General features: G+C 46.9%; 1 protein-coding gene across 1 annotated transcript in view; it reads right to left on the minus strand.

The window, feature by feature from the left end:
• Positions 1 to 15,820: 15,820 nt before the first annotated feature.
• The window catches only part of LOC104952396 (IQ motif and SEC7 domain-containing protein 1-like), a 47,793-nt gene continuing 43,267 nt past the window's right edge, over positions 15,821 to 20,346 (minus strand). The window contains 3 exon segments of the mRNA XM_010779213.1: positions 15,821 to 18,347; positions 18,516 to 18,707; positions 19,241 to 19,290. Coding sequence (XP_010777515.1) covers positions 17,484 to 18,347; positions 18,516 to 18,707; positions 19,241 to 19,290 — 1,106 coding nt within the window. The 3' untranslated portion in view covers positions 15,821 to 17,483.

Raw genomic sequence — 20,346 nt, forward strand, 5'->3', positions numbered from 1 at the left:
GACGGTACTGTCTGCGGCCGAGTACGTCTTACATGTACGCCAGGTATATACGTTTGACCCTCTCATACACTCGAGAGAGACGGCGACGCTACGCGGTACCTACAGCTCGACATAGGCTGTATTGTTATCTATACCTACTCACCGACGTCTGAAGCCAACCGCTACAACGTCGAGAAGGGACGTTAGTCCAACGCAAGGAAGCATGACTGAAGTTGGGTCAGAGTAGTGTCCGTTTGGGGAATAAGTTGTACCGACCTGTACACCTAGCTTACGTGGTACCTTCTTCCCATCGTTTTAATTAGACCCAACCGAGAGATAGGAGTGTCTACTCTTCGTCGACGACCACGTGAGTCTTTACACCTTGTTACACCGTCTAGGCCGTCGAGTGTTACGGAACGTTTGGCTTTTCTTCTGTTTCTCCTTCGTGTGCCTTACGCCCGGGGTTGCCTACGCTCTTTCTACTCGTCATACACGTTCTGGACCTAACTTACGTACGTACTCAAACCCTGTGGAAGGGCAGCTATGCCGGAGTTGGTGGGGAGGCATGGGAACGCAGCGGTACGGGCGGAGACTACTCGAGCAACGTCTGAAGTTGAGTCGGTACGGCGTCCCTCTTCTTTAACTGGGTGAAAAACCTTCTTGCCCATAAGTTATTCTTATGGAGAGAAGTACGTGGGCAGGGAGACACGTTTGCTAACGGCAAACCGCTCCGCATTCGTTCTCTTCGGTAGTCTACTTGAGTTCGTTTCGACGTCTTTACCTCGGCTTCGCGGGAGTTCCGTTACTATTTGCGACAACTCCCGCTCAGTTGCACTTGAAGGGGCTCAACGAGCTTGTAGCATAACAGCTCGCTCACACACGGTAATAAGATTGAGGTTGCCCGTGCTGGAGTCTTTCTGTGTCTTCTGCGTACGAGCACGTCTTCGAGAGAGACTTAGACATCTTAGACGTCCTTAGGTATGTAGCGAGAACACCTGTACCGTACTAGACCTCCTCGTTGAGGTAGTCGTCCTCCTAGCCGCCTTGCGTTCTACCGTTGGGTATGTTACCAGCCCCTGATACAGGTGTTCGACATAGTAGGATCAATAGGAACGTGCTGTAGTATTACGAGTGGCGCATAGTATACACATTGGCTGGTCATGCTGTGTCGTATGAGCTGCTTCCTTACTGCTCGCTCTGGACTCCCATGTCCCTTTGTGTGTACACCGGGTTGTGATGTAACTTTAACCCCACTGCGTAAGGGGTCGACGGTCTTACAAGTTTCTGCGACGCCATCGAAGGTCGTTGTACCCGCCGAACGTCTTGACTATACGTCGTGGACTGGCTCAGAACGTGTCTCACAACCACCCTCTACAGATGAGAAGGCCGAGGTGACATGGGTATAGTTGGTTGTTGGCTACGTTTATGTCGAAACTGGTCAGACTCAGACTGTGACAGGAACAAGAGAGTGGATACATCAGCAAAACGCGCTCAGTCCGATGTCACCAGGTCAACAGTAGCTACGTGACTATGACTACATTATACAACGCCGTCGTGAATAGAGTGTCGTCGACGGTCACATCTGAGACATAGTTCTCTTCGTCCTTTGGCATGCGACGACACTGTACTGTAGACTGTACTACCTGGTGACATAACACGTCGACGTAACATACTGTCCGACACTACGTTGAGTCCGAAATGGCCGTTTCCATTCTTCACACATACTGGTTCCACCGCTTCTCGGGACAACGGGCTGTTGTCGAGAGCGCCTACATCTTATTGAGAACGGGACTGTCTCCTCCACGACCTCGTCGAAACGGAAGTGGCATCGTAGTAATGCTGGTTTCCGTTGGTAAGATCTACCGGTGCACGAATTGTCCGCCGGTATCTTACCAAGTACGCAAGTGGCCTACCAGGCTTCGAACGCAGTTTGTCACGAGGCACGTGATGGCACGCATAGACCACGCTAGGTGCGCTTTCGTAGTTTGGTCGACGTGGTAAAGGTAACACTCTACACGAAATCACTCACCTACGCGTGGTCAATCCGTCCTCAACGTGCCCGTACACTGCGTTGACGCCGTACCTCCCTGCGCTACTCCTTAAACGGAAAACTACCAGGAGTAAATCGTCGCCCGGACGTCGGTACCAAGACGGAACAACAGTCGGCATCTACTACGATGCACATTCCGTTTCGACCGGAAGGTCGTGGGAGACAGTCCCTTCAAATAGAGGTGTAGCGCTCTCGACAACAGCGCCGTTGTCCCGAGAAGCCGGTGGACCAGTATGTGTCTGAAGAATGGACGCATTTTCGGACTCAAACGTAGTGTCGGACAGTATGTTACGTCGACGTGTTATGGTCGCGGTAGTAGCAGTCAACCAGTACAGTGGTCGTCGCATGGCAAAGGACGAAGGGAACTATGTCTCGTATGGACCGTCGACGACACTCTATTCACGACGGCGTTGTATATGTAATCATAGTCACCGTAGCTACTGTTGACCTGGTGACATCGGACTGAGCGCGTTTTGATGTATCCACCTCTTGTCCTGTCACAGTCGGAGTCCTGACCAGTTTCGACATCAAGACGTAGCCAACAACCCAACTATTCAACCATTCACCCTCGGCTGTCTCATCCTGTTAGAGGTGTAGTTGTGAGACACGGTTTAGCCAGTCCATCGACGTATAGTAAAAGACGTCGGCGGGGAACAACGACCTCGATGTGTCGTCGCAGAACTTGTAAGACCGTCACCCCTTACGCAGTGGGTTAAGTACATCCACAACCCGTGTACACACAAGGGACATGGGAGTCCAGAGCGAGCAGTAGGGAAGCAGCTCATACGACACAGCATGCCAGCAAGTGTGTATACTATGCCACTCGTAATACTACCGCACGTTCCTATTATCTACTATCGAACACCTGTATCAGGCTGTGAACATACCCAACGGTAGAACGCAGGCGGCTAGGAGACGACTACCTCAACGGTAGGAGGTCTAGTACGGGTACAGGTGTTCTCGCTACATACTAAGGACGTCTAGATGTCTAAGGTCTCTCTCGAAGACGTGCCGTACGAGAAGACACAGAAAGACTTCCACGGCAACCTCAATTTATTACCGTGTGTGAGGAGCTGTTATGCTACAAGCTCGTTGAGCCCTCCAAGTGTTCAACTGACGGGAGTTGGTCCAAATAGTAACGGAACTCCGCGAAGCGAGGTAAAGACGTCGAAAGCGGACTCAAGTAGACTACCGAAGAGGAACGAATTGCGGAAGCGTTGCAGTTAGCAAACGTGTCTCCCTGCCCACGTACTTCTCTCCATAAGAATAACTTATGGGCAAGAAGGTTTTCACCCAGTTAAAGAAGAGGGACGCCGTACCCGACTCAACTTCAGACGTTGCTCGAGTAGTCTCCGCCCGTACCGGCTGACGTTCCATGCCTCCCACCAACTCCGGCATAGCTTGCCCTTCCACAGTTTGAGTACGTACGTAAGTTGGTCCAGAACGTGTGTGACGAGTAGAAGAGCGTAGGCAAACCCGGCGTAAGGCACACGAAGAGAAACAGAAAAAAGCCAAACGTTCCCGTAACACTCGACGGGCCTAGACCCGGTGTAACAAGTGTAAAGACCTCACGTGGTCGTCGACGAAGAGTAAGACATCCTATCTCTTCGGTTGGTCTGAAGTAAAACGATGGGAACAAGTACCACGTAAGCTAGGTGTACAGGGTCCGGTACAACCTTATCCCCAACGGACACTACCTGACCCACTTCAGTCATGCTTCCTTGCGTTGGACTAGACGTCCCTCTCGACAGTTGTAGCGGGTTTTCAGACCGTCGGTGAAGGGTATAGATAACAACAGCATTCGATGGTAGGTACCGTCGTAGCGTGCGTCTCTCGAGTGTATGAGTAGGGTCAACGTATATACCTGGCGTACATGTAAGACGTACTCGCGCAGACAGTACCTGTCCTTTAGGGAGGTCATCAAACGGTACAGTGACCGGAGTTGCACCCACTTGTACAACCACTGTTCCGAGAACTCCAGTCGTAGTAAGAGATCACGGTGTACTCGTAGTCGCGCCCTAAGGAGCCTAACTGAGCAATAGAGAGTCTTACAGTTCCAAGAGGGAGCAGAGTAGTCGGTCCAGCCGGGCTCCAAGAGGAAGTAGTCGACTGTGTATTCCCGGAGCATGTACTCAGCGTTCGTCGCATCGGGGAGAATATTACAAACGGAAAGTCACGTGCTAGCTGCCTCGGTAGCCGTTATTGAGGTCGGGCGCTGTTCATGAAGTGGATCAAGTGATGGAAACATGGCGAACATCTACCGTGAGTAGTAGTGTGTGACACATACCTTCCCTGGTTCTTTTCCATGTTACCGTGACTTAAACGAACCCAAAAGCCGGAACTCGTCCCACTACTCCTGTATGTGCCCTACTAGAGGTTGATTCTCCGTTTCCCGTACACGAATCAACGCTACTACCATTGGTCGAACAGGTACTGCAGGAAGTGTTGACTGAACAGCCCGCCACTAACATTCTACATACTTTTATTCGGAACGAAAACAGGACGGGTGTAATAGGTCGCCACTTTGGGCAACATGCTTCCTATAAGACAAGCCGACGTTGTCCCCAGTGGTAAGTGTAGTCGTGCACGTTCCCGTACTTATTACGAAGCGACCGCGACTCCGAGTCATGAGCTACTCTGTCATCATCCGAATCCTGCCTAGCCTCCGAGCGGTGCGAACTGCCAGGATATACCGTATTGGCAAACGTAGAGTCTCCGAAGAGTCAGTCGTGCAGGCTCTGTCAGAACCGTACAAACTAGGCGCCAACGAGTAGGACCCACAAACGGAGTACGAATACATGTTCTGCAAGAAGCGCAACGTCTTTGTAGGTTAATGTCGCCACACTTCATGGAGGAGGACAGTTACATAGCAAGGCTTTTAGCAGTAACAGCTACTATGACTACGAACCAAGGGAAGTCGCTAGAGACGGCCTGTCTGGCTCGTGGCGAGTTCCAGTACGTAACAGGTTTGTAGTGCATCGTCTTCGTGCAAGCCCATTGACTAGGGGTACGGGTCGAACATCATGCTTAGTTGTCGAGGACGATGCTCAGTTAGGCACTTCCCACCTGCCACCGTAACTACCGCCATCACCACCAGCGAATATTACATGACACACTACTCTCTCCACTCTCTTTCACACGAACCTCTGTCTAGATGGGGTACGAAGGGGACGTTTCGGCTATCGTTGACGTTTTGCTCTCCGCCTCAAAGGAGGAGGAGGAGATCGAGGAGCTGAGCACCCTCCGGTACCCTGCTCAAACTACCTGAACTGTAGTAGAGACTCGGCGTCGGTGTAAAACGTGGTCAACGAGTGACGACTGTGGTTATCTCCTCTAGCGACGAAGCTGTATACGAGGGTCTGCACAGTATCTGATCCAGCGAGACCAAAGAGACTCCCGCTCTCACCTTCGGCTAGAACAGGAATTTGAGGGCCCAGTCCTATAGAAACTACATCCTACTGAACTGAGGTCTACAACCCTTAGGTATGGCTCTTTGCTATCTCGACATTAGAGACTCCTCCGAGACGTCACTGGAATCAAGTACAAGTAGTTTCTATTGACAAGACTACAATAGTTTCTTTTAACAGACTCGAAGTGCCTCTCACTGTAACACGTACACCCTTCAAACAGTAGAAGTGAGTAGAGGACATCAATGCTTGTATAAATTTGTCGTAAACACTACATAGACTAGAGTTCACGTATGCCGACTAGTCGACGTATTAACTAGTCCTGTCAACTAAGACAGCGCGTAATCAAGTAGAAGGTCTCGGTGGCATACCGAGAACTTGCGACGGGTACGTACTAGCATGCTTTTAGTCCTGGTTGAAACTAAGACCTACAAAACGGCTGAGGCAGAATGTTGTGGTGTGTGTAAATAAAAATAGCACATAGTCGGGATCTGATCTAGCGTCGGCGAACTTTCTACCTCAACGTCCGACACCTTGATTACAGTCTGCATCTGCTTCTGACTCGAACCGTAAGTAGCTGTTGAGCAAAAAAGACGACAACAACCGGACAAGGTCAAACACACCGTAACGTATTCCAGTTGGATGTACATAGGTACCTGTGTCACAGGCTGCGCCCTGGGACATAGGGTCAGTCTACCTACATACCTGCAGAGGCTTGAACAGTTTCTGGCGAGGTATTGAGACATAACAAGAAATCTCACAGGGTAAAAAGTAACTCCATTACCCGTAGCCACCGAACGACGTTTGCGGAAGGTGTTGACGTCCTATGTGCCTTACAACCTGTAACAGTGTTCGATACTAGTATAGCACGCCGGTATGAGTACTTAGGGATATTCTTTGTGTTCATCCGGGATGCATAAATCTATAACTATACCCCCGTCTATTCTTTAATTCTTATTAAAGGTAAACAATTTACATCGATAATAATCAATCACTCACGTAAACCTTGTCGGGCTGTCCAGACTAAGTTGATTAGTTCTCGATTACTGATAGAATAATCTTGTCAACTTAGTCCACCAAGATCAAGACCCAACCTTGCTTTTGTAAGTTGTCCTGACCTCAACTCTTGGTGACTGATCAATCGGATTGCAATCGCGTGTAATAGCTGTCCCAACTTAAACCGTTTAAAAACTGAGCCTATCAGTTAGACGAAAGACTCCATTTGAATTGCACATCGAGCCGATGTGGTTTTGATTTTGTAACAATATGAGTGATTATAAGATTAAGTACCTGTGTTGTTTTTATCCGGAATACTGTCAAAGATGACACTTACCATTTTGTTTGCGACCGATCGATTGCAACCGGATACCGACATTGATCGTCTTTATGTACTAGGTAAGCACGCGATCTAAAACTGTTATGTCTTAGTTTTACCGTATCGGATCGGAAAGTTGAACCCGTGCAAAGAGGAAGAAGAAGAAAAGAAGCAAAAAATATGACGCGCGGGACTACCGAAACGGAGAAGTGTCAAGAAGATTTGCTGAATCAGGAAGAAGAAGGAGTTGCTATTGTGCGAGTTAAAATTTCTTGTGAACTGTCTATGGGCGTAGTTTACGTCCGTCGCGAGGATCGTACGAAGCAGACTGACACTTGTGAATTTCGACTCCGAGAATCTGTGCACCTGGCTGGTAAGGTACAAATCTAAAAAGCCGAGTAAAAGGGAATACATCCAATAATAATAAAAAAAAAATTTTATTTTCAACGTCTATTCGTCGGTTTTGAGCGCGGTCCTCGTTTGAAAAAATTTCATTAAAACATAAACACGCGGGGGGAGACTCGTCGCGAGATTCCGTTTGCGGACTCGTCTGCACTATCCCAATTCGACTGAGTATCTGATCTTATATCATGCATGGTGTCAGTCAAATATTGTCACTAGAACGATCACGGCACCTGAGCCATGGTCTTGACGACTAGCGTACTCAGGGCCTAAGTTTTGCGGCCCATTCACAGAGACTCAGCCGACTACCGACGGTAGACCTAACTCCAAGCTTGCACCAGCAGCGTTGGTTTTGACTACAGATCTTGTCGACTTAGAACACCGGTGAATGGCGGTTTATCACCCGTAATGTGTACTGAGTACGCGGAGACCTAGCTGCATCAATGTAAAAAATTGACACACACTACCACGCACCTTCGTAAACCGCGCCTTACGTAAGCGACACCTAAACCGGGATGCTGCGCTCTATTAAGCCCTGAAACACCTCCCTCGGAACCCAGTATAAAAGAATCTTTTCCCAGTTACGCTACAGAGTTGCACACGTTTACTGGTAATCGTCTAGTCACACCCGGAGACCTTCACTCCAGGCTAGCTGTGGACTTCGGGTGGGTAGGAGATTATATGCAGAACTAGTTAAAAGCGTGCTGCCTATCTGTTTAATAGACTATAGTATAGTCATCATTTGAATAGCAGTATGAGCCGAATATTGATCGGTTACTTGCTAATTGTAGCCTTTCCCTGAACACATTGAAGTGGTGAGACCTTACACGTGAAGAGGATATCAGGGAGGAGGACAGTAACGCAATAACGAGAATACTCACGGGATACGTGGTAAGAGTTAACTCCATTGGAAGAGCGGAATGCCACACTACTACCACGAAACTACTGTCAAAGATCCATGGACTCCATCACAGCCACTCTATTACCCAGCCCCACCCAAAACATATGGGGCTACCGAGGTCACTGCCACGACCCCCTTATGAAGGATCACTCGGCCAAGCATATGCCAAGTACCCCAGCGAACCCAATACACCTCGAACCTAACTGCATCTGGTTCCCCTAATCGACCATAACTAGGTAAGCGACTACTACTTCTGACTAACCTCTGCGCGCAACTAAACCCATAGCGCTTTATAGTTCTTCCATACCCGGGCATCGCGACATGTAAAAGTTGCACCGTATGGACAAACAGCACGGATAGAACCGTAAGCATAAAAGACAAAAACTATGACGCGGCTACCGAAAACGGAACAGTCAACAAAGTGTACGAACGAAGAGCAAAGCAGCACGATACACGTTCAGAGGAAGAGCCACGCCGAGAATGACAGTGACGCAGTGTTAAACAAAACTTGCTACATGCGTCCGAGAAACGACCACTGTTACCACTACACTCCTAGAACCAGCGCGGACCACTAGTTACCTACCACAAACGTACGTGATCCGATACCTTCCACCCGGCAATAACCCCGCGCTTACAACATCGGACAAGGAACGCAACGTTGTCCGAATTAATCAACAGACAATGGGCTCAAGAGTCCGCCGGAGATAAGATCCACGACCTTACACCTAACACTCCTACTTACTCGAACCACCAAGATAGAGGCTACTACGCGACACCACACTACACTGACACCAGCCCCGACAGGACGGAACGTTCCTCCTCTCCCTACGCCGTTGCCGTACCTCAACACCTCCACGCACGGGCGGACCAACTTACACTACCAAACTCTAACAAGCAGGCGAGTGACAAACACCAGCCGTACGCGAACCACCAGCACCGAAAACTGACACGGCGTCCCCTCCAACAGTGAAAACCTCTCCCACTAAAGACCTAGAAGGAAAACGGCAGTGGAACACGTTGCAACTGCAAACCTTCCCAAGCTTCCCCATCACTGATTCCGCCGCCTGACCCCTCGCATCTACTAGACCACCCCGCATACACGAGGGCCCAACCTCAGCAAAAGGCTCCTCACACGACGTAATAAAATGCCTGAAGGTCCTGCCCTACGACACCTTCAAGAAAACCCTAACACTAGACGTCCTAGGTACAAACACCCGACCCTACAACTCCCACTATACGTCTCCACCCCCTCTACCGATGCACCACCTATACAGTCATAGAATAGAACGCGTAGTAATCATATAACACACCCCACCCAGGAGCTGCCTACCCGCCGGACCCCATTCCCGTGTGACCTAGTCTAACCCACGTCGCAAGGGTACCGCACAAGTTGTTGGCTAAGTCTGGCACGACACAAGCCGGCCGGCCCCACAACTCAACTTTGGCAGAACTGCTCAAACACACCCTAACAAGGGACGAGGCCGAGAGGTACATAAGATAATTGCTTTTGCACTGCACGACAACGAGACCCGCAAAGAAAAGTGCACACAAACGCAAAAACCGAGTACGCAACAGGGAACTACGAACTCACCATTCCAATAATAATAAAAAACAAATAGACTTATAATACAAATCGTATACTACACTAATAACAACCCTCAAAAATGTCTATCCGGCTACTTGAACGAGACGGTTCGCCTCTTCGGACCATAAGACACAAATGATAACGAAAAAATAAACACCGCGAGGAGGAGACACACTTACGGACGACCACCCCCCCCCCCAGGCTCAAACCGCCCGAGTGATCCGTAACTTGACGGAATTAGGACGCACACGACACATTCCAGCCTTCGAAAGAGGCCCGGTGGCAGTTCATAATATACCATCACACTCCCCGCCCCCCCCCGCCCCTCTCGACACAGATGATCTTGAAGTCGCAAAGGACGTATTGTCACTCACGATAGCGACTACCACATCTTCTCTACCTGGATATCGACACACCTTGGCCCGTACGCCCTCCAAGAAAGCGAGACGAGCATCAACGCCTGCAACTTCGTGAGCAGGGAACGTGGGACGAAAACACACAGCATAGCCGCGTACCAGAGGCCACTCTAGAGCCCCGCACTTAGGCACTGTACAGGACAGAGTCAATGTACTTTCGCACACTAATCATCACAAGAAGAAGCTCGAGGTACAGACCTGCTAATCTTCACCCACGGACTTTATAGAAAACACTCATCACATACGAAGGGCACCGCGAATCGACCTCACCGACTACCTACGCAGAAGAGAGGCAGAGCTGTCAGAAGAAAGGATATACGACCTACCACTTTACACCACAACGACTCAGGACAGCATCCGCGGAGACGTCCACCTAAACACGAGATGGACCGTGTCTCTCTTCCACCGGCTCCCCCCCTCGACCCACGAACGGCCTCCTCGACTCGGCCGTCCGGCAACGTGACCCCTCCGCCACCTGACTCTTACGCCAACTGGCAACCATCACTCCCTCCTTACGTCCGCGCTCTTCGGGGCACCCGTACATAAGATAGGCCGCACGCAGGTTCTCCTAGTGCTAAACACACACACTCCGTCGTACCCACCAAATGGCCCAAACGGTCAAGAAAAACCCCACAGACCTCATCGGCAACGTTCACGAGTAGTTTGCCATGTCACTGGCCTCAACGTGTGTGAACATGTTGGTGACAAGGCTCTTGAGGTCAGCATCATTCTCTAGTGCCACATGAGCATCAGCGCGGGATTCCTCGGATTGACTCGTATCTCTCAGAATGTCAAGGTTCTCCCTCGTCTCATCAGCCAGGTCGGGCCCGAGGTTCTCCTTCATCAGCTGACACATAAGGGCCTCGTACATGAGTCGCAAGCAGCGTAGCCCCCTCTTAACATTCCCACCCGGTCTCTTAGGTCTGCCTCCTCCATCACTCTCAAAGTTTTCCCAGCCCGTCTCTCCACCATGGGGTCAAGAGCCTTCAGCCGCTCTGCCCCTCACCTCTGGAACTCCCTCCCCCCTGATATTAGAAACATGGACACTATCACTACTTTCCAAACTCACCTCAAAACCCACCTGTTCAGGCAAGCGTATGGCTGACCTGTGCTGCAAGCTGTATGTTTTTAGTAGTTATGTTTTTAAACTGTGTTTTGCTTTTAACTATGTTTGTAAAAAAACTGTTTTTAACCTTGTTGTACGGCGACCTTGAGTGCCTTGAAAGGCGCCTTATAAAATAAATGCATTATTATTATTATTATTATAGCAATGGAACAATATTCCATGCCGGCTGATGACACGACCAAGTGTCATCAGCCGCCATATACATTTCACCACATGTATATGGTGAAAAGGGTGGGGCCGAGGACTGATCCTTGAGGGACACCACAGGTCACACAGTGTGTTTGTGGTGTTGCCGTTCCCAAGTTAACATGCTCAGTCCTCCCGATGATGGAGTAGAATCTCATGGTTGACGGTGTCAAATGCTGCAGTTAGATCCAGGAGGATGGGGAGAGATGGAGATCCGGTGTCAGCTTTCATCAGCAGGTCGTTGGTCACCCTGACTAAGGCAGTTTCTGTACTGTGGCCCTGGCGGAAACCAGACTGGAATCTTTCAAAGAGCTTATTGAGTTTGAGATGTTCCTGAATCTAAATGGCAATTACTTTCTCCAGCACCTTTGATAGAAATGGCAGCTTTGAGATGGGTCTGTAATTAGCAAGGACTTCAGGGTCTAATGTGGGTTTTTTGAGGAGTGGTTTGATGACAGCAGCTTTTAATGGGGATGGAACATGACCAGACTGGATGGAGTGGTTTATCACTGAAGTGATCAGGGGACTTATGGCACCAATGTTAGATTTGACCAGGGCTGTGGGAAAGGGGTCCAGGGCCCATGTGGAGGGTTTCATCTTTTTGATCATGGCCTCAACTTCATGCTGCGAGATGTCAGTGAAGCAGGGGGTTGACGGTCAGGACCGGCAGAGCAGTGGAGTTTGAGAGGAGAGAGTGGATGTGTGGGAAAAAATAACGACTGGTGTTTTCTGCTATATCCTGACATAGATGAGATAACATATGATTAAAAGAAAATGTAAACTAATATAAGATTTATCTACCAATACAAAATATGACCTTTAAGAGTGCCACTTCAAAAAGTGTCAAGAAGACCCTTTGTAGTAGGATCAAAATGTTTTTTCCATATACGTTTTGAGAACATTAATTCTATACAATGAAAAAAAACATATAACAGTGAGATTTAGAGGCACCAGTGTGTGAAATTTAGAAAGAGGCTGGCTATTTTTTTCCTCACTGCTTCCATCCTTTATAGTTTTGCTAAGCTTAGCCAACCACGTCCTACCTTAAAATGGCCCGAATCTCACTCTTAAACAAAGTGCCCCTAAGTGTAAAAAATGTTCCCTTAACCTTGTGATTGCTGGAAAACAGCTGTGTTTGTGCATACACATAAATCGGGCAAACAAAACAGGACACGTCGTTCCATCAACATGAACAGATTTTTTATATCTTTAGAGCAATAAATATTTCCACTTTTTTCCATATCTCTTCAATTTCAAAAACAAAGTACAAGTAATATATATTTATATACACAGCTAAAATGTTCCATACATAATTTTCAAAATAATGTTGTCTCTGTTGACACATATTTGACACTGTACTCGTACAATTTTACAAGGACTATTCCAGTCTCTCTTTGCTCTACATTATAAACAAGAAATATTTTTTCTCCACAAAGCGGTCTATTGTGTTGTTTCGTACAACGTAGACCCAGGTCCATCGCCCTTGTATAGATACACACAACACAGGCTTTCCTTTACACAAGAACAGAAGAATCCAACATTTTTTACTTTATTTGAATCGGATCTGATATGCTTTCATTTCTTTCTTTTTTTAAATGTTCCCTGTTTTGCCTGCAGGAGTCAGATCTGTTTCTTTTGGCGTTAAAAGACAGATCTTCCATTCCTGTTGTAAAGCCAGCCCGACACAAACTGCCCTCTGTGGAGCAAAGTGAGTACTACTCGCATTGTTATTTTTCATAAAACAATGGTTATGTACATTCATGTTTATAATACAGCTTCATTCAGTGCAGATACTGTAATAAATATCACATGCAAACCGATAGTGGAGAGCAGGCCCGGGCAGAAAAAAAACGAATTTAAATGTGGAATTTAAAGTGCCATACCTGTGCTTTTGTATATCCTTTAACTGCATATACTGTAAATTACTTGTGCCAACCATGCAATCCATTTAGATTGATTTCCTAATGTCCAGGCAGTTATTGGTTTATTTCAATGAATATCTAATTGCAGAAAATTGTGCAGCAGAGAGCTAATCCATTATAGAGAATTTGCCTTTAACCATTACATTTGAGTGTTGATGGTTGTTGATTGTATAAATGAGCTTTCGTGTAAGCAAATAAACCCCAGAATAAAAGAAAAAAACACAAAAAATACCGACAAGAATTTTCTGTAAACTGGACCTGCAAGTGGGTATTTGGGGTCCAAGAACACAATCTGAAACAAAGTCATAAAGACTCACTCAGGTCATGGCTAAATGTATGTTTGTTTGTACTGATTATCTATCTGTATAAACAGAGTGTCTGCAAACTGATTTTCCTTAAAAAGAGATTGACACTAAAATCGAAGGTTGTCCGAAAGAAAGAGCTCTTAAAATCAAAGGGATAAGTGGAAAGATGGTTGGCAGTAATGTAAATTGCAGTACTGTAGGCAAAAACACGCAAAAGCAAGGTCGCTTTAAAATATACATTTTAGTGAGGATGTGCTTCAGCTCAGGCACGCAGTGGATCAGGGTGAAATGTTGTGTAATCCTGTGCGAGGTAGGTTTAATCCAGTGCTCCTCGAGAAGTTTGTTTTGTTATTTCAAGTGTGTTCAATTAATTGTATAGCCTTTATTTGACATGGTGTTCATTTGTGTTTCTGTAGGTAATTTTAGATACATGATGGGTAACCAACCATCCACAGTTCCTAGCAGCTTAGCATATAATGTTTTTAAAAGGTTGTTTGGTAGCAGAAGTGTTGCTTGTTTCCATTAAAAGGTTGGTGAGAGGCTTCGCGATGATTCAGAGGTGTTTGTTTGCAGAACCATGCGGGGGTGAGTGAAAGAAATAATCAGTCTGTATTTAAAATATTAGAAAATATTAGTTGTTGGTTAGTAACCGAAAAGTCTTGGTTTTGTTGTCAACATATTAAGAAAATCAAAAAAAAAGTTGTTGTACTTTTATAAGATGCCCCAATCAGAAAAAAATATCTCACACTTGTAAGCACATAACAAAATCAAAAATGCTAAAAATACAAAACAGCCCAAGGAGTACGTTATGTTAGTAGAAGCTTGTTACACAACAATATTGATAATAATATCAGAAGCACACTCTAAAAAGCCAAAGGGGTTCTTCAGATTGAAAACAATAGAGGACCAAAGACGGTACCCTGAGGAACTCCGTCCATTGATAATCCATGACAGTATTTCCACAAACCTCGAAAACAAAAAGCTTCTACAAAAACAGTTAAGGTATTTTCATTGTTTTGTTTTTCAAGTGAAGAACCCTGATGAGCTTTTGGTTTTTAGAGCATACATTTTGTTAATTCAAGCAATTCTGAACTTACACATCAGTGCAGTTGGCCCCATTGAAAATAGAACACACTGTACAGTTATTATCTACAGTTGGCGCATTCACGTAATCACAAGGAAACTAAAAACCATGTTATTGATGATTGCATTCAGAACATCATAGGAATATCTCACCATCCACCAGTTGAACGCTGGTAAATATTTTTAAGAGGCTGGCAAAAACCTGCCCTTTTGACAGGAAAGCAACAAGCACTGAGAGGTTTAGTTCTAGTCCAAAAAAGTACAAATGGCTGGTAAATAGTTCAAATGGTAGAAGGAACTTTCTATCAGCCATCACGGGCTTCCTGCCCTGACATCCGGTGATCTCGATCAAATGGAGAGAGCGAGGAAATACAAGTTAATACTGGCATGGTAACACAAGGTGCAAAAATAATGTGTAAAAATGAGTTTGTTGAAGAATATTTCACTTAGTGCTGCGTTGGTGAAACATTTTCTGCACTTCAGTCCAGATGTTTGCAAGTCCTTCAAGATGAAATTAGGTCCAGTTTCAGGTTCCTTTATTGGATGATCGTTAGACGATGGCCTCTGTCCTTTAGCCAGATTTTCAAAAATATGCAGTAAATGGCTTGATATTTGTTTTTTTGAATGGATACAATCAATCACTTTGTATTACTTTTTTAGATTCTGAATTGTCTTTATATTCCAAGGTGGTCTTTCTTTAATTTTGTTCTTATGGTCATGTCCCTCCATCTGAAGGCACCTTATTCTTCTTTTATGCATCACATGTAGTGGAAGTGGTATTAAACTTTGTTCACCCTCAAGGTCACCAGAAATGTTTCACATCATATTTAGAGAAAATAAACCAGTTTGGACTGGGTGGGAAATACATCTTTATTTTAACTAGCCAAATACATCTGTCTGTTTCCAAAAGTTAAGACAGCAATTTCTCTTTGTTTCTTGGGGACAACAACTTGTGCTCATATTTAGTTATATAAGCTCGTTTTTCCCGAGTTTTGCTTTCTGCAGATTCTTTTTTTGGTAACCAAAAAGTATGTAGGCCTACCTGTGTTTTTGGGGACACCTACGGAAGAGGATTAGGGTCACATACGATTTTTTATTAAAAAAATAAAATAATGTTTAGTTCTGAAAAAGTCAGAATACCGAGAATAAAGTCAATCTCAGAAATATTATTTTTTAGGATTTTTTTTTTAATCAAAACTCCCCAAATTTGTATTACTTTTGGTCGAACTTCCAGAAAAATTAATGTGACCCTTGTCCTCTTGTAGACACCGTGGATCACATTTTTTTCTTTGGGAATTCCTCCTTTCTTGGAGTTCTTGAAGTATCGGATTTTCTTTGGGCAATGCACAATTTAGATTGTCTCAACTTAATACAACTTTTTGAATGTAGTTTCCCACCCAGTTCATTTAACATTTCCACTGAGAAATATCCAGAGGTACGGTAGCTCCCGGGGTTCATCAAATTCAAACAAGCCAGTTAAACAAAATACTCTGTTTCCCATAATGCACCCTGTTTGGCACCTTTCAGCATAATCTCCTTTGCCAGCAACATATAGGGTCACATAGAATATGAAGCATGAAATACAGTTGACATATATTATAATTCAAGCTTATACGTTCAAATATACTTAGACACTTGCAGGGGAGAATTCATTGGTTTTCTAAGAATAATCAAATAAATCAATGGGAAAATTGCAATGTCAAAAGTAAACCATTACCATGCTTAAATCCAATCCAAAACAACGTTGTAGCTCCCCCTGCTGAAACCCTGTTATCCACAAACACTAAAGGCTTTTAGTCATTTTTGCAAAACACAAAGGTAAAAAGACACCTGTAGTTTTTGTTATGATGGCTTATTTAAAGTTATTACAAAAGTTTATTGTAGATAGGAAAGTCTTCAGTAACCTTCACTAATGCACTTTTCCTGGTCAAAGAAATGCTGGATTGGGGCTTCAATTTACAACAAATCCCTCCCCCTGCATATTGATTTTAACCATTGACACACCGACACTCATTAGCTATTGCACAGGTCATGCACGCCTGTCTAAGACACAGAAACTGCACCATATTAATGCTAACCACTTCCGCCTTTCTGTTACGACTCATGGCTTGTATTATGTCAACAACCCAAACAACGGTACAAGTGCTTTTTGTGCAAAAACAAAGCGATGCAAGACTAGTGTGATTTTTTGGAATATAGTAAAAAGGACTCGTCGCGTTCTCAGGATTCCTAAAAAACCTGAACTGTCCCATCAAACGGTTTGTAGTGTTAGCATCGAGCGCTAACCCCTTGCGATAAATCCGCAGGCACTGTTCCCTTCACGTCTGGTCCCTGAACCGTTTGTCCACTACAGCACTTCACACATTTTTTACTCACAATATGACACAAACACTTCCTCTGTCAGGGAAGAACAACACACGTGTCCTCTTAAATCCACCTCTGAAGGGCACAACGAAGGGAGGATGGAGGCGATTGTCACCAAGACGTCAGGACTTCCATGTTATTCTTCAGATATGTGATTCACCTTCTTGGTGTTTTTTGCTCCTCGAGGAAAAAACGTTCTCCAACAAACGCCTTCGATACAGGGGGGGAAAGTCTCTCTACCTGCAGGGGAAGTGGATGTGAAAATAACACAGGCTGAGTAACTTCCTCTTCCCCGCTCTAAGTGCTCTCCTACTCATGAGGCGGCCATTTTGAAACTCCTGTATCTGCCCTCCCCTCCTCTTCCTCTTCCTCTTCCTCCTCCTCCTCACTACTGTCACTCCCGCGGCGGGGCGTCGAACTACCGTCCTTATCTTCTGCCTCCTCACACAACCGTGCTGATCCGGCTGACCGGTTTGGATTTGGACCCTCCCCCCTGCCCTCCCCCAGCCCCCTGGTGCAGGGAGAGCGGGGTGTTGGGCGGCGGAGGTAAGGGCGAGTGCGGAGGAAAGGGCGAGTGCGGAGGAGGAGGCGGGATGGACGACAGCTGCTGATATTGGGGCCCATAGGGCTGCGGGGGCGTCTGGCTGACGAGGCGTGCCGAGGGTGTCTGCGGAGGAGGCGTGGAGAAGATGAAATGGGTGGAGGGGGAGGCGGAAGGGGAGGGGCTTAGAGGGGAGTGTGTGAGCACGGCATGGTTGTGAGAGTGTGTGTGCGCGTGGGGGTGAGGCTGCGAGTGGGAGATGGTCAGCGGGAGTTTGCCTCCACCGCCGACCCCCGGCCTCCCCGAGTGGTAGAGTCCGTGCGGGGTAGTAGGGGTTAGGGGGGAGTGAGGGGAGAGCGGTGGGGGGGTGATGAAGCCCAGGTTGTAGCGGGGGTGCTGTCCGCCGCCATGCTGCAGCCGCTGGTGCTGCGGGGGGTGAGAAGGCGGGGGACCCTGCCGGCGGGGCGGGGCGGAGAACCTGTGAGAGAGGGTGAGGTGCGGGGGGGCGCTCTGCATGTGGTACCGGTGGTGGTGGTGGTAGGGAGGGGGCGGAGTCTGCTGCTGCTGAATCCCACTGACTCCGCCTCCTCCACTGTTGCCGTGGCAATACTGGGCGTGCAGCGCCTGCAGCTTGGACGGCCCGAGGCCTCCAACCCCTCCCGAGTCCGACTGAGCGAGGTTGGGCGATGGGGAGGGGCACGGGGAAGGGGAGACTGGGTGGGCGATGGGGGGCGGGGGCGGGGTAGTGGGGGCGGGGGAGGGAGATCATCAGAGGACGGGAGGACCCTGAGGAAGGAGGCGCGTCATCGTCAAAGGGAACAGGAACTTTGCCTCTCCTGCTCCCAAAGAAGTGTCCCCAGCAGGCCCCGCGCCGCCACTGGGCCTCCCACCCCCCCATCGCCGCCTCCTCCGCCAGCCCCTTCCCCCGCTCACGAGAGGGGAGGTGCTGATCCCCCCCGGGTTGTGACAGAGCCCCGGCCCACCCCCCACCCCTGTACCGGGGCTCTGAGTTGGGCGGTGTGGCCGGTAAGCTGCTGGAGACGAGGGGGCCATCATGCTGTAGGGGAGACCTCCGGCCAGCAGGGGGCGCTGCTGGTGGGGCCGGGGGCTGCTAATAATGGAACCCTGAGGGGAGAAGAACAAGGGAAGAGAATCAAATACAGAACCAGGCTTATAAACACTTCACAATATTAAAAAGAAGAATAACAGCAGTTTTGGTTAAAGTTTTAGAGATAGTTTCCAATCATCCCGGCAGCCAGCGCTCTGTTTGTTTCAATACGTGAACAATATTGCTTTTTCAGACACTTCAATTAAAGGATATGCTATCAGTTTTTTGTGTGAATTTTACTGTACTGAACTGAACTAGAATCAGGTTTCAAGACAAACATGCAGGAAAGAAGAAGAAGAAAGAGTGGAGCAGACAAAGACAAATGATTAGTTATAAACATGTTGGGCATCCTGGTGTATGACCATCATGTATGAGCTTTGATGCAGGAAGTAAAGATCATCCAAAGCCGGAAAAAAGGTGCTCCAAAATTACACAAAAAACCTTGCAGAGCCAAGCATTATTAAACATGCAACATGTGCGTGATAATCTGCTGATGCATGCTGGGAAGTAACATGGCACATGCTTTCAGTCCCGCCCCCGACAAACTTACTTCAACGGTACTGTCCAATGACCCGACACTGTTCCTACGACCTCGCTTCCCTGTTACCCAATCAGAACGAGGCACGGTTAAAAAGAGGAAGTTCAAACACGTTATCCCGTTAAAAAAATACACCTTTCTTTTTATCATTTATTATTTTTCTGCAGATTAGGCAGACAGGGTTCTTGGTTGGTCACTTGCACTTTTTAAAGTATATTTGATTTTAAATTGATTGTTTGTTTACTATTTATTTTGTCTTTTCTGCGGATAAATAATAGATGTTTATATTATTTTTGAATTTAGGATATTTACTTGGGTTTAACCCTCCTGTTGTCTTCGGGTCAAATCTGACCGATTTACTACTTTCATCAATCATAACTTTTTTGTTTTACATTCGATTGCATTAAAGCTTTATGATATCCTTCACAGTAGACATTTGAACAATTGNATTTTCAACATGGTGGATAAATCCTTATACTCCCGGTAACACACTGAACGTCAACTTTGCCTCCTTATTACACTCACCCCTACTTTAGTGGGAACAATGAGTCTGCGTCTTTGATGCACACAGGAATAAACGTAGATCATACTCTGGCTGCAGCCTTTACCGGTACTTGCTTTTGATCAAAGTCAATGCGGAAAACCTGCACTCACACAGGTAGGTTGAGGTGAAGGGAATGAGCACTTTTACAGCCTTTTTGGCGAGGTTCAAACCTTTATTTAGACAGATAGGTGGGGGAACTCGGTCTCCACAGACAGCCACAAGTGGGCAAGTGTCACTTTACTCGTCTTTTTCTCGTTCTTTTGTGTCTCACGCTGCGCCTCCCCTGAGGCTCTCTGGCGCCCCCCAGGGGAGGCGCGCCTCAAACTTTGAAAACCGCTGGTCTATGGTGTATATACCCCTAACGGCCCGTCCACACAGCAGCTTTGAAAAAATCTTGAAAATCTTGGAGCTGGGCGTGTCTGAGAGCTTGGGGATTTTTGCGAGCAACGCGACCAACAACCAATCACATGAATATCCCGCCCCCGACATACAAAGCAAAAACCGGTTCTTCTCCACTCAGAATATGTGCAGAAAGGAGTATGACATTGTGTGCATTAATGTGATGAATATAGTC

Source organism: Notothenia coriiceps, unplaced genomic scaffold, assembly GCF_000735185.1.
Source record: "Notothenia coriiceps isolate Sejong01 unplaced genomic scaffold, NC01 NC01_scaffold00000339, whole genome shotgun sequence".
NCBI lineage: Eukaryota > Metazoa > Chordata > Actinopteri > Perciformes > Nototheniidae > Notothenia > Notothenia coriiceps.